Source organism: Stenella coeruleoalba (assembly GCF_951394435.1).
Source record: "Stenella coeruleoalba genome assembly, chromosome: 6".
Classification (NCBI taxonomy): domain Eukaryota; kingdom Metazoa; phylum Chordata; class Mammalia; order Artiodactyla; family Delphinidae; genus Stenella; species Stenella coeruleoalba.
Window position 1 is genome coordinate 94,263,988 of NC_137151.1, and position 14,083 is coordinate 94,278,070.

The 14,083-nt window shown below is 39.5% G+C and overlaps 2 protein-coding genes across 2 annotated transcripts in view; one reads left to right on the forward strand and one right to left on the reverse strand.

The window, feature by feature from the left end:
* C2CD6 (C2 calcium dependent domain containing 6) overlaps window positions 1–14,083 on the reverse strand; it is a 142,532-nt gene that overhangs the window by 104,628 nt on the left and 23,821 nt on the right. Inside the window, 1 exon segment of the mRNA XM_079923486.1 lies at window positions 13,423–13,568. Within this exon segment, the coding sequence (XP_079779612.1) occupies window positions 13,423–13,568 (146 nt within the window).
* On the forward strand, window positions 5,756–7,192 carry LOC307187439 (protein-tyrosine sulfotransferase 2). The gene has a single exon (XM_079923487.1). The coding sequence runs from the start codon at window positions 5,906–5,908 to the stop codon at window positions 7,037–7,039; it is 1,134 nt and encodes a 377-aa protein (XP_079779613.1). The 5' UTR covers window positions 5,756–5,905; the 3' UTR covers window positions 7,040–7,192.

Here is a 14,083-nt window from a genome sequence, read left to right on the forward strand (position 1 = left end):
TTAAATGCTCCAACCAAAAGATATAAACTGGCTGAATGGATACAAAAACAAGACCTGTATATATGCTGTCTACAAGAGACCCATTTCAGATCAGGGACACACACAGACTGAAAGTGAAGGACACTACATAACGGTCAAAGGATCAATCCAAGAAGAAGATACAACAATTGTAAATACATATGCATCCAACATAGGATCACCTCAATATATAAGGCAAATACTAACAGTCGTAAAAGGAGAAACTGACAGCAACACAGTAGTAGTGGGGGACTTTTTTAAAATAAATTTATTTATTTATATTTTATTTTTGGCTGTTGGGTCTTTGTTGCTGCGCGCAGGCTTTCTCTAGTTGTGGCGAGCGGGGGCTACTGTTCATTGTGGTGAGTGGGCTACTCAGTGCAGTGGCTTCTCTTGTTGCAGAGCATAAGCTCTAGGCCATGCGGCTTCAGTAGTTGCAGCATGCAGGCTCAGTAGCTGTGGCTCATGGGCTCCAGAACGCAGGCTCAGTAGTCGTGGTGCATGGGCTTTAGCTGCTCCACGGCATGTGGGATCTTCCCAGAGCAGGGCTTGAACCCATGTCCCCTGCATTGGCAGGCAGATTCTTAATGACTGCGCCAACAGGGAAGTCCCATAGTGGGGGACTTTAACACCCCACCTCCATCAATGGACAAATCATCCAGACAGAAAATCAATAAGGAAACACAGGCCTTAAAAGACACATTAGACCAGATGGACTTGATATTTTGATATAAATTGATATTTATAGAGCATTCCACCCAAAAGCAGCAGAATACACAATCTTCTCAAGTGCACATGGAACATTCTCCAGGACTGATCACATACTGGGCCACAAAGCAAGCCTAAATAAATTTAAGAAAACTGAAATCATATCAAGCAGTTTTTCTGACCACAACACTATGAGGTTAGAAATCAACTACAAGAAAAAAACTGTAAAACACATAAACAGATGGAGGCTAAACAATATGCCACTAAACAACCAATGGATCACTGAAGAAATCAAAGAAGAAATTTAAAAATACCTAGAGACAAATGAAAAACTGGACAGCTACATGTAAAAGAATGAAATTAGAACACTCCGTAACACGATACACAAACATAAACTCCAAATGGATTAAAGACCTAAATGTAAGACCAGACACTATAAAACTCTTAGATGAAAACACAGGTAAAACACTCTTTGACATAAACCACAGCAAGAACTTTTTTGACCCACCTCCTAGAGAAACGAAAATAAAAACAAAAATAAACAAATGGGACTTAAACATAAAAGCTTTTGCACAGCAAAGGAAACCATAAACAAGACAAAAACAACCCTCAGAATGGGAGAAAATATTTGCAAATGTAACAACAGAAAAAGGATTAATCTCCAAAATATACAAACAGCTCATGGAGCTCAATATCAAAAAAACAAAAAAATCCAGTTAAAAAATGGGCAGAAGACCTAAACAGACATTTCACCAAGGAAGACATACAGATGGCCAAGAGGCACATGAAAAGATGCTCAATGTCACTAATTATTAGAGAAATGCAAATCAAAACTACAATGAGGTATCACCTCACACCGGTCAGAATGGCTATCATCAAAAAATCTAGAAACAGTAAATGCTGGAAAGGGTGTGGTGCAAAGGGAACTCTCCTGCACTGTTGGTGGGAATGTAAATTGATACAACCACTATGGAAAACAGTATGGAGATTCCTTAAAAATCTAAAAATAGAACTACCATACGACCCAGCAATCCCACTACTGGGCATATACCCTGAGAAAACCATAATTCAAAAAGAGTCATGTACCACAATGTTCATTGCAGCTCTCTTTACAATAGCCAAGACATAGAAGCAACCTAAATGTTCATCAACAGATGAACGGTTAAAGAAGTTGTGGCACATATATACAATGGAATATTACTCAGCCATAAAAAGAAATGAAATTGAGTTACTTGTAGTGAGGTGGATGGACCTAGAGTCTGCACACAGAGTGAAGTAAGTCAGAAAGAGAAAAACAAATACCATATGCTAACACATGTATATGGAATCTAAAAAAAAAATTGGTACTGATGAACCTAGTTGCAGTGCAGGAATAAAGATGTAGACATAGAGAATGGACTTGAGGACACAGGTGCGAGAGGGAATCTGGGGTGAAGTGAGAGTAGCATCGACATATATACACTACCAAATGTAAAATAGTTAGCTAGTGGGAAGCAGCAGCATAGCACAGAGAGATCAGCTTGGTGCTTTGTGATGACCTCGAGGGGTGGGATAGGGAGGATGGAGGGAGGCTCAAGAGGGAAGGGATATGGGGACATATGTATGTATATGGCTGATTCACTTCGGTGTACAACAGAAACTAACAAAGTATTGTGAAGCAATTATACTCCAATAAAGATCTATTTTTAAAAAGATTTAAAAAAATAGAGACAAGTGAAAACAAAAGCACGATGATCCGAAACCTATGGCACACAGCAAAAGCAGTTCTAAGAGGGAAGTTTATAGTGATACAAGCTTACCTCAGGAAATAAGAAAAATCCCCAATAAAAACCTAATCTTACACCTAAAGCAACTAGTGAAAGAAGAACATACAAAACCCAAAGTTAGCAGAAGGAAAGAAATCATAAAGATCAGAGAGGAAATAAATGAAATAGAGACAAATAAAACAACAGAAAAGATCAATGAAACTAAAAGCTGGTTCTTTGAAAAGATAGAATTGAGAAACCTTTACCCACACTCTTCAAGAAAAAAAGGTGGAGTGCTCAAATCAATAAAATTAGAAATGAAAAAGAAGTTACAATGGCCACCACAGAAACACAAAGGATCTTAAGAGACTACTACAAGTAACTATATGCCAGTAAAATGAACAACCTGGAAGAAATGGACAAATTCTTAGAAAGGTGCAGTCTCCCAAGTCTGAACCGGGAAGAAATAGAAAATATGAACAGACACACTCACAAGTACTAAAATTGAAACTGTGATTTAAAAAAACTCTCGTTTTGTTTATGGTTTCCTTTTCTGTGCAAAAGGTTTTAAGTTTAATTAGGTCCCATCTGTTTACTTTTGTTTTTATTTCCATTACTCTAGGACATGGATCCAAAAAGATATTGCTGCAATTTATGTCAAAGAGTGTCCTGCCTATGTTTTCCTCTAGGAGTTTTATAGTATCTGGTCTTACATTTATGATAAAAACTGCAGAAAGTGGACATAGCGGGAACATACCTCAGCATAATAAAGGCCATATATGACAAACCTACAGCTAACATCATACTCAATGGTTAAATCTGAAAGCATTTCCTCCAAGATCAGGAACAAGACCAGGATGTCCACTTTCACCACTTTTATTCAACATAGTTTTTGGAAGTCCTAGCCATGGCAATCAGAGAAGAAAAACAAATTTAAAGAATCTGAATTGGAAAAGAAGAAGTAAAATTGTCACTGTTTGCAGATGACATGATACTATACAGAGAAAATCCTAAAGATGCTACCAGAAAACTACTAGAGCTCATCAATAAATTTGGTAAAGTTAAAAAATTAATACACAGAAATCTGTTACATTTCTATACACTAACAATGAAAGATAAGAAAGAGAAATTCAAGAAACAATTCTATTTACCACTGCATCAAAAAGAATAAAATAAACCTACCTAAGGAGGCAAAAGACCTGTACTCTGAAAACTGTAAGATGCTGATGAAAGAAACTGAAGATGACACAAACAGATGGAAAGATATACCATGCCCTTGGATTGGAAGAACGAATATTGTGAAAATGACTATACTACCCAAAGCAATCTACAGATTCAATGCAATCCCTATCAAATTACCAAAGGCATTTTTCACAGAACTACAGCAAAAATTCTCAAAATTTGTATGGAGACACAAAAGACCCCAAATAGCCAAAGCAATCTTGAGAAAGAAAAACAGAGCTGAAGGAATCAGGCTCCCTGACTTCAGACTATACTACAAAGCTACAGTAATCAAAACAGTATAGTACTGGCACAAAAACAGAAATATAGATCAATGGAACATGATAGAAAGTCCAGAAATAAACTCATGCACCTATGTTCAATTAATCTATGACAAAGGAGGCAAGATTATACAGTGGAGAAAAGATAGTCTCTTTAATAAATGGTGCTGGGAAAACTAGACAGCTACATATTAAAAAATGAAATTAGGACATTCTCTAACACTATAAACAAAAATAAATGCAAAATGAATTAAAGACCTAAATGTAAGACTGGATCCTATAAAACTCTTAGAGGAAAAAATAGGCAGAACTCTCTTTGACATAAATCACAACAATTATCTTTTTCAATCCGTCTCTTAGAGTAATGGAAATAAAAACAAAAATAAACAAATGGGATATAATTAAACTCAGAAGCTTTTGCATATCAAAGGAAACCATAAACAAAATGAAAAGACAATCCACAGAATGGAAGAAAATATTTACAAACGATGAGACTGACAAGGGATCAATCTCCAAAATTTACAAACAGCTCATTCAGCTCAATAACAAAAAAGGAAACAACCCAATCAAAAAAATGGGCAGAAGACCTAAACAGACATTTCTCCATAGAAGACATACAGATGGCCAAGAAGCACATGAAAATCTTCTCAACATCACTAATTATTAGAGAAATGCAAATCAAAACTACAATGAGGTATCACCTGAAACAAGTCACAATGTCCATCATCAAAAAGTCTACAGACAATAAATGCTGGAGAGGGTGTGGAGAAAAGGGAACCCTCTTGCACTGTTGGTGGGAATGTAAATCGGTACAGCCATTATGGAGAACAGTATGGAGGTTCCTTAAAAAAATAAAAATAGAGCTACCATATGATCCAGCAGTCCCACTCCTGGGCATATATCCAGAGAAAAACAAATATTCAAAAGGACACATGCATGCCAATGTTCACTGCAGCGCTGTTTACAATAGCCAAGACATGGAAGCAACCTAAATGTCCATTGATGAAGGAATGGATAAAGAAGATGTAGTACATATATACGATGAAATATTACTCAGCCATTAAAAAGAATGAAATAAGCCATTTGTGGCAACATGGATGGACCTGGATATTATCATACTAAATGAAGTGAGAAAGACAAATATCATATGATATCCCTTATATGTGAAATCTAAAAATATATATACAAATGAACTTATTTACAAAACAGAAACAGACTCAGAGACTTAGAAAACAAAATTATGGTTACCAACGGGGAAGGGTGTGGAGGGAGGGAATAGACTGGGAGTTTGGGACTGACATGTACAGACTGCTATATTTAAAAATAGATAACCAGCAAAGACCTACTGTATAGCACAGGGAACGCTGCTCAATATTCTGTAATAAGGACCTCCCTGGTGGTGCAGTGGTTAAGAATCCAATGTAGGGGACACAAGTTCATTCCCTGATCCAGGGAGATCCCACAGAGACACTAAGGTTGTGTGCCACAACTACTGAGCCTGTGCTCTAGAGCCCGTGAGCCACAACTACAGAGCCCGCATGCCACAACTACTGAAGCCCATGTGCCTAGAGGCTATGCTCCACAACAAGAGAAGCCACCACAGTAAGAAACCCATGCACCACAATGAAGAGTAGCCCCCACTCGCCGGCAACTAGAGAAAGCCTGTGTGCAGCAACGAGGACCCAACACAGCCAAAAATTAATTAATTAATTTTAAAATATTCTGTAATAGGGCCGGGGCGGCTGGCGAGCGCTGAGTCGCTGGGGACGCGGGGCTGCCGCGCCGTGCCTCTCGTGGGCTCAAACCGTGGAGAGTCTTAGCAAGCAGCCACGAGGGCTAGATCCCAGGGATGAGAGTGTCCAGGGGAGATGTGAGCCCGGCGGGGCTCCCGCCCACCTGTCGCTGAAGCGCGCCCCCCGCCCCGGGCCCAGCATGCGCCTGTCGGTGCGGAGGGCACTGCTGGCAGCCAGCTTCGCCCTGGCCCTGGTGCTGGCGGTCCAGCTTGGGCAGCAGGTGCTGGAGTGCCGGGTGGCACTGGGGGGCCCCCGCGGCCCCCGGCGGGCCATGCGGCCGGAGCAGGAGGACCTGGTGATGGTGGGCACGGACCACGTGGAGTACCGCTACGGCAAGGCCATGCCGCTCATCTTCGTGGGGGGCGTGCCCCGGAGTGGCACCACGCTCATGCGTGCGATGCTGGACGCCCACCCCGAGGTGCGCTGCGGGGAGGAGACCCGCATCATCCCCCGCGTGCTGGCCATGCGCCAGGCCTGGTCCAAGTCGGGCCGGGAGAAGCTGCGGCTGGACGAGGCGGGTGTGACAGACGAGGTGCTGGACGCCGCCATGCAGGCCTTCATCCTGGAGGTGATCGCCAAGCACGGAGAGCCGGCCCGCGTCCTCTGCAACAAAGACCCCTTCACGCTCAAGTCCTCTGTCTACCTGTCGCGCCTGTTTCCCAACTCCAAGTTCCTGCTGATGGTGCGGGACGGCCGGGCCTCCGTGCACTCCATGATCACCCGCAAGGTCACCATTGCCGGCTTCGACCTCAGCAGCTACCGTGACTGCCTCGCCAAGTGGAACAAGGCCATTGAGGTGATGTACGCCCAGTGCATGGAGGTGGGCGAGGACAAGTGCCTGCCCGTGTACTACGAGCAGCTGGTACTGCACCCCCGGCGCTCCCTCAAGCTCATCCTCGACTTCCTCGGCATCTCCTGGAGCGACTCCGTCCTGCACCATGAGGACCTCATTGGCAAGCCCGGCGGCGTCTCCCTGTCCAAGATCGAGCGATCCACAGACCAGGTCATCAAGCCCGTGAACCTGGAAGCTCTCTCCAAGTGGACTGGCCACATCCCTGGGGATGTGTTGAGGGACATGGCCCAGATCGCCCCCATGCTGGCTCGGCTTGGCTATGACCCCTATGCAAACCCGCCCAACTACGGCAACCCCGATCCCATCGTCATCAACAACACACACCGGGTCTTGAAAGGGGACTATAAAACACCAGCCAATCTGAAAGGCTATCTTCAGGTGAACCAGAATAGCACCTCTTCCCACCTAGGAAGCTCATGATTTCCAGATCTTTGCAAGTGGCTTTGTTGCCAGAAGAGAAGAGACTTTGCATTTGAGTGGAAATCGGACCTCAAATCCAAGCATATTGCTTGCTATTAATCGCCGAAACAGGACTGCTCATGAGGAATGTATTTGCATATGGTTGCAAAGGCTGAATCATTGAAAACTTAACCTTGAAACATTCTATCTTAGGATAGTCTGGGGTAGAGAACCAAGAGTGTGGAGGTAGTCCGGCTTTTGAAACTTAGGTATTTTATATTTTTCCCCTCGAGAAGTTTTTTTTAAGAAATGGATTTGCCATCCTCCTTAATTTGCAGGACTGCCTTGGTGGCTTTGTTTGCTGGGACAAGGCCCACCACCCGTGCCTCTCCTGTTGACCCTTACTTTTGAATTCAAAGAATCTATTTAAGAATTTAATATATGAGACTTTCTTTGATTCCTCCTCAGTTTTACTCACAGAGAAAAATATATATATATTATTTGAATAAACTGAACAGGGAAAAAAAAAATAAAATAAAATATTCTGTAATAACCTGAACAGGAAAAGAATTTGAAAAATAGATACATGTATATGTATAACTGAATCACTTTGCTGTATATCTGAAACTAACACAACATTGTTAATCAACTATACTCCAATATATAATTTAAAAAATTTAAATGTATATATGTAAAAAAAGAAACCAGTCTAGTCTTTTGGAGAACATTTCTAAAATAGTCTTTTTATTTATTTTCTTCTTTTCAATAGTCTTTTATTTTTACCCATATATTTACCATTACCAGTGTTCTTCATTCCTTCCTGTGAATCTGGACTTCCATTTGGGATCAACGTTCCTTTGATGTTTATTAAAATGATACAAACCCTCAGCTTTTGTCTTTCACAGTCTTTTAGGAGAATATTTTCATTGGATTTAGAAATCTAGGTTGACCTTATTTTTACCACTTGAAAGAAGGCATTCGCTTGACACCTGACCTCCACTTCTTTAAAATTTTTATTTATTTATTTTATTTATTTGGCTGTGTCAGGTCTTAGTTGAGGTATGCAGGATCTTTGTTGCAGCATGTGGGATCTTCTGTTGTGGTACACGGGCTCTTTGTTGCAGCACATGGGCTCTAGTGCACATGGGCTCAGTAGTTGTGGCACACAGACTTAGTTGCCCCATGGCACGTGGGATCTTAGTCACCCAACCCGGGATCAAACCCACATCCCCTGCATTGGAAGGCAGATTCTTAACCACTGGACCACCAGGGTAGTCCCTGACCTCCACTGTTTCTGATGGGAAGTATGCTGTTATTCTTACTGTTGTTCACTTGAATGTCATGTGTTTTTTCCCTCTGGCTACCTTTAAGATTTTCTTTTTATTTTTTATTTTTAGCAGTTTGACTATGATGTATTTTGGTGTGATCATCTTTGTACTTATTTTGCTTGAGGTTCACTGAGTTTCTTGAATCTATAGATTGATGTCTTTCATCAACTTTGGAAAATGTTTGCCAGAGAAAATTCTAAAATATTAAATACTCTAAATACTTCCTCTTCTTTCCTTCTGGAATGTAATTACACATCTATAAACTAAGTGATATTGCCCACTGGTCTCTTCCATTTTTCAATCTTTTTTCTCTCTAAGCTCCAATTTGAATGATTTCTATTGACTTGTCTTTCAGTTAACAGATCCTTCTGTTCTGTTCAGAATGCTTTGAAACATTTCAAATGAATTTTTCATGTCAATATTATATTTTTCACATCTAGAATCTCCATTTGGTTCTTTTTAGTTTCCATTCTCTTCAAAATTCCCATTGTGATCATCCATTTTGTCCTCCTTTTCCACTTTGACACATTTATGATAGTTATAACGTTCCAGTCTGCAGATTCAAACATTTGGGTCACCTGTGGGTTTACCCCTATTGTCTGTTTTTATTTCCCCATGAATAGCAATTTTTTATTATATGATGGGCATTGTGAAGGATATGTAATAGAGACTCTGGGTTTTTTTGTTTTTGTTTTTGTGGTACGCGGGCCTCTCACTGTTGTGGCCTCTCCCGTTGTGGAGCACAGGTTCCATATGCGCAGGCTCAGCAGCCACGGCTCACGGGCCCAGCCGCTCCGCGGCATGTGGGATCCTCCCGGACCAGGGCACGAACCCATGTCCCCCACATTGGCAGGCAGACTCTCAACCACTACGCCACCAGGGAAGCCCAAGACTCTGGGTTTTTATATCTTCCTCTAAGAACTACTGAGTTCTTTTCTGGAAGGCAATCAACTACTGGAAGATCATCTTGATTCTATGAAAAAGTTTGAGGATAGGTCTGTTTCACTTTTTGTCCTTAGTCCTAGTAGGTTTAACCCTTACTCTTAGGACATGATCCTATTCCTAAGACCTGGCCTTTCTGGGATCTCAACTGAATACTGAGCATGTTCAACAAGTTCTCTCCACTTTAGCTGCATCAGACTCCAATGACTCTGAATTTGTGACTTCTGAAATCTCTATTCAGCTCTCAGCTCTCCAGCACTTGTTCTCTGTAATTTCTCCTACAAACTCCCCTTGCACGTGCACACTTTAGGATCCAGCCAAGAACCTGAGTGGAAAACCTACACAGATTTCTAGTGCTCCTTATCTGCTTCTCCCTCCTCTCTAGTACCCTGCTTTACAAATTCCAGCCACCTTAGCAGCCCAAAACTCATCTGTTTCCTCTGCTCAGCCTCTGCTTCCTCCACCCAGAAAGACTGTTACTTTCTGCTTGGGTTTCAATTCTCTGTGCCAGATTTGCTGCCAGACAGAAAGCTATTGTAAACGTGGAGCTCACCTCTTGTGCTTCCCTTCTCTTAAGGATTGCAGCCCTCCAAATTCCCATTGTCAAATACCAAAAAATATTTTACTAGTTTTAGGGTTGTTTACAAGAGAAGAATAAATCTAATATCAGCTGCTCCAGCATGGCCAGAACAGAAATCCTCTACTATTCATTCTTTGATATGAGTTCTGTTTTAACATCACTTACCCAACAGCTTTCCAGAACAATTAAACTAGGTTAAATCCATTTGCTATTCCTTTCTATTTTTTGGTGTGTATGTTTTTATTTTTAACCTAGATCTACTTTGTAAGCTTTAGAAAATTAAAGTCCTAGAGTATATACAGTATAATTTTATTTTATCCTAGTTAGGTAGTACATAGTTTAAAAGTCAAAAAGTTTTACAATGGCTAAATCAAAGAAATGTTTTTTCTCCCACTTGTACTAACCGTTTTTTCCCCTATATTTTAGGATGTTTCAACATGTTAAAAAGCTTGCTGGCCAGGGAGAATTTCCCTCCCCGGGCTAGCCAGATCCTAGAGATAGCAAAGGGCTTGGCTTGATAGTAGCACATCTTTCATAGGCTAACTAACCAATCTCAAGTCTATAGCCCTAACCACCTCCTTATCTCTCACATGGAACCAATATTTCCCCTGCCCTAAAACATCCCAGGGCCAGGTACCAGGCAACTAGAGACTATACTACAGCCCAAAGCCTGCTGGAATTATTCAGACTAGTCAATTCTAAACTGTTGAATTCCACCCTGCATTACCTTTCTCAAGGAAACCCCAATAAAGGCTTTGGCTTGGGCTCTCCCCTTGCTTCCGTCTTCTGCCTCCTGACCACCCTGAAACTTCCGGGGTGGTGTGGTGTGGTGTGTCCCTTTTTCTCAGGAAATATAAATAAATTCTTCTTTCAACGGCATTACCCTCTCTATGTCGTCATTCAGTCATACTTCCATAAATTTGATCCCAGGTATAATTTAGTACACTACCCAACCCACTACCTAATTTTCTCTCTTCAGAAGCCACCTTTCAACCTTTTTAAGGGATCTCTCTGGTTTGGGGCATAAAATCATGTTACTAATTACTTTTTTTTTCTTTTTAGTTTTTAGATACTATCTATTTTTTTAACTGAAGTATAGTTGATGCATAATATATAAAGTACAGGTGTACAATATAGTGATTCACAGCTTTTAAAGGTTATACTCCATTTATAGTTATTATAAAATATTTGCTATGTTCCCCATGTTGTACAATATATCCTTGTAGCTTGTTTTTTTTTTTTTTTTTTTTTTTTTTTTGCGGTACATGGGCCTCTCACTGTTGTGGCCTCTCCCGTTGTGGAGCACAGGCTCTGGACGCGCAGGCTTAGCGGCCATGGCTCACGGGCCCAGCCGCTCCGCGGCATGTGGGATCTTCCCGGACCGGGGCACGAACCCATGTCCCCTGCATCGGCAGGCGGACTCTCAACCACTGCGCCACCAGGGAGGCCCTGTAGCTTGTTTTATACCTAATACTTTGTACCTCTTAATTCCCCATCCCTATTTTGCCCCTCCCCCTTCCCTCTCCCCACTGGTAACCACTAGTTGGTCCTCTGTATCTATGAGTCTTCTTCTTTTTTGTTATATTCACTAGTTTGTTGTATTTTTTTAGATCTCACATATAAGTGACATCATACAGTATTTGTCTTTCCTGACTTATTTCACTTAGCGTAATGCCCTCCAAGTCCATCCATGTTGCTGCAAATGGTAAAATTTCATTCTTTTTTATGGCTGAGTAGTATTCCATCATGTGTATGTACATGCATATATGTATGTATGTATATATATCTTCTTTATCCATTCATCTGTTGATGGACATTTAGGTTGCTTCCATATCTTGGCTACTGTAAATAATGCTACTATGAACACTGAAGTCATGTATATATCATCTACTGACTGCTTATTGTGGAAGAAAAATATTCACTCTCAACATCCTCCTCCCACAATTTTCACATTTCTTTTCCCCTCAGTCCTCCAGTATATTATATATCATTTTTTTGTTAGAATAATACTTAGTGTTTATATTATCATGTATATTTAACTATTTTTCAGGGTTTAATAATATACTTACAATGATCGTATTTCTTGCCCTATATCATTTTTTAATTTCCCTGGAGTTAATATGTGTCTTGCTTTTTTAATGTTTCTTTGTTTGCTTGTACAATTTTCTATGTAAATATTACTAGGTCATTCCCAAACTTTCCATTAGAGTTCCACTAAAACTCTCCTCTTATTATACTCAAACTAATAGCGCCTATTAAAATAAATATAGGAAAAATATTTTGATTTTGCTAAAAATCACCCTATTAATTTATATTGTTTTCCAGTATTAACTTCAAGTTTTATTTAAATGGACATATAGCCACAAAATTATTGAAAACTTGGCAATGAAGTCTAGGAAAATTACTGGCAAAGTAAAAGAAATAATATGGATTGCCTCTAGCAAAACAATGCTTTTTTTAAAAACTATGTTTAAAGAACTGTCTTCAATACTCAACAGTTAAGCAAAATGAAGTTTGAAAAAATATATATATATACGTATATATGGTATAGAGGAAATGTTTTAGGATTTCACTAAAATTCAACTAATGTAATAAAACTATCAGGAAACAACTGGACAAATCAAGGAATCCTACAGCTAAATGAAATAGTGTCACTCATTTTAAAGACAACTCTGAGATACATTTAAGATTCTAAGAAGCTTAACTGTAAACAGAAGCAAACTCAGCATAGCAAGCTCTGGTGTGAGAGGTGGTTTAATGAAGCCAGTTTGAAGCCAGACTGACTGCATTCTCAGCTCCACCAATTACTAGTTCTATGACCTTAAGAAAGTTCTTTAAACCTTACAGTATCTGTTTCCTCATCTGCAAAATAAAGATGATAATAAGAGTATATATATATATAGAGAAGGGTTAAAAAGACTAAATAAGCTAATCCATGCGAAAGTAATTAGAGAGTCTATATAAGAAGAAAGGAGAGAGGGAAAGGAGGAGATGAAAAAAAGGGTGTGCTATGCACTGAACGTTTGTGTCCCCTCAAAATTCGTATGTTGAAGTCTAAATCTCCAATGTGATGGTATTTGTAGGTGGTGTGTTTGGGAGGTCACTAGGTCATGAGAATGGAGCCCTAATGAATCTGATTACTGTCCTTATAAGGAACTTCTCACCTTCCAGAAAGGTGAGAAATAAAGGTTTGTTGTTTAGGCCACCCAGTCTATGGTAATTTGTTATAGTAGCCCACGCTGACTAAGGCAGGTGTAAGAGGGCAAATGGGAGGGGAAGACTAAGACAGAGAAAAATGCATCCATGTGTGATAAACACTCAGAATCACCGACAGCAATATCTCAGAGAAGAACACCATGATTATGTATTCTACAGTAAACTCTAAAAACATCAATATAGCCTATAATACAGAAATAAAATACTGTAAAGTATCAAATAAAAGAACATTGCTTTTGTTTCTTTCCTGTCCCCTGGGGAAAAAAAACACTGTTAGTGTAGAATGTTTGAAACTATAAAAATGCATTCTTTTATTTAGAAGAGAAATTTAACATTACCTGTACAGAAAAATATTTCACTTCATCAAATGTAATTACTGTGTCCTCTTCATTGTTTGGGGGTAGCAAGCTATACTTTTTTGTACATTTCACCACGTTGTTAATAGAGATGCGAATGAACAAATTACTGTAATGTTGTAAACTGACTGAAAATACATATTTAGGAAGCAAATTTTGTTGTAATTGAACAGTAACACATTGTAAAATTAATCAATCAAATAAAGAAAGAAAGAAATTATAGAGCATATTAAACAATAAGGAAAGTCTTTTAAAATAGTATTTTTGCCCATCAGTGGTAGGTACAATATAAGTACGAAAAGAACGTTGATTCTTCCTTAGATTACTTCTCATATTTTTATCCTCACATTTCCATTATAATTCTTTTGCAAATTTTCCTATATATTATTTTTAAGGTGACTAAACATTTCCAATACATACTTGAAAATTTTTTCCTAAGCGTAATTACACAGAAATTTAAAACTTCAAAAAATATGTCACTTCAGAGTAATTTATTCTTAATTTTAGGACAACAAAATTTAAAGCAGCATTCTACTTTGCAATCCACTTCACTATATACTTCACTTATACTATATTGGTCTGTATTTTTATCTTTCATAGCACTCCATGAATTAAAAGGAATTTGTTTTATGGTTTAATTATC

Coding starts and splice junctions, on each gene's coding strand:
- LOC307187439 (XM_079923487.1), top strand. CDS start 5,906: ATGCGCCTGTCGGTGCGGAGGGCACTGCTGGCAGCCAGCTTCGCCCTG.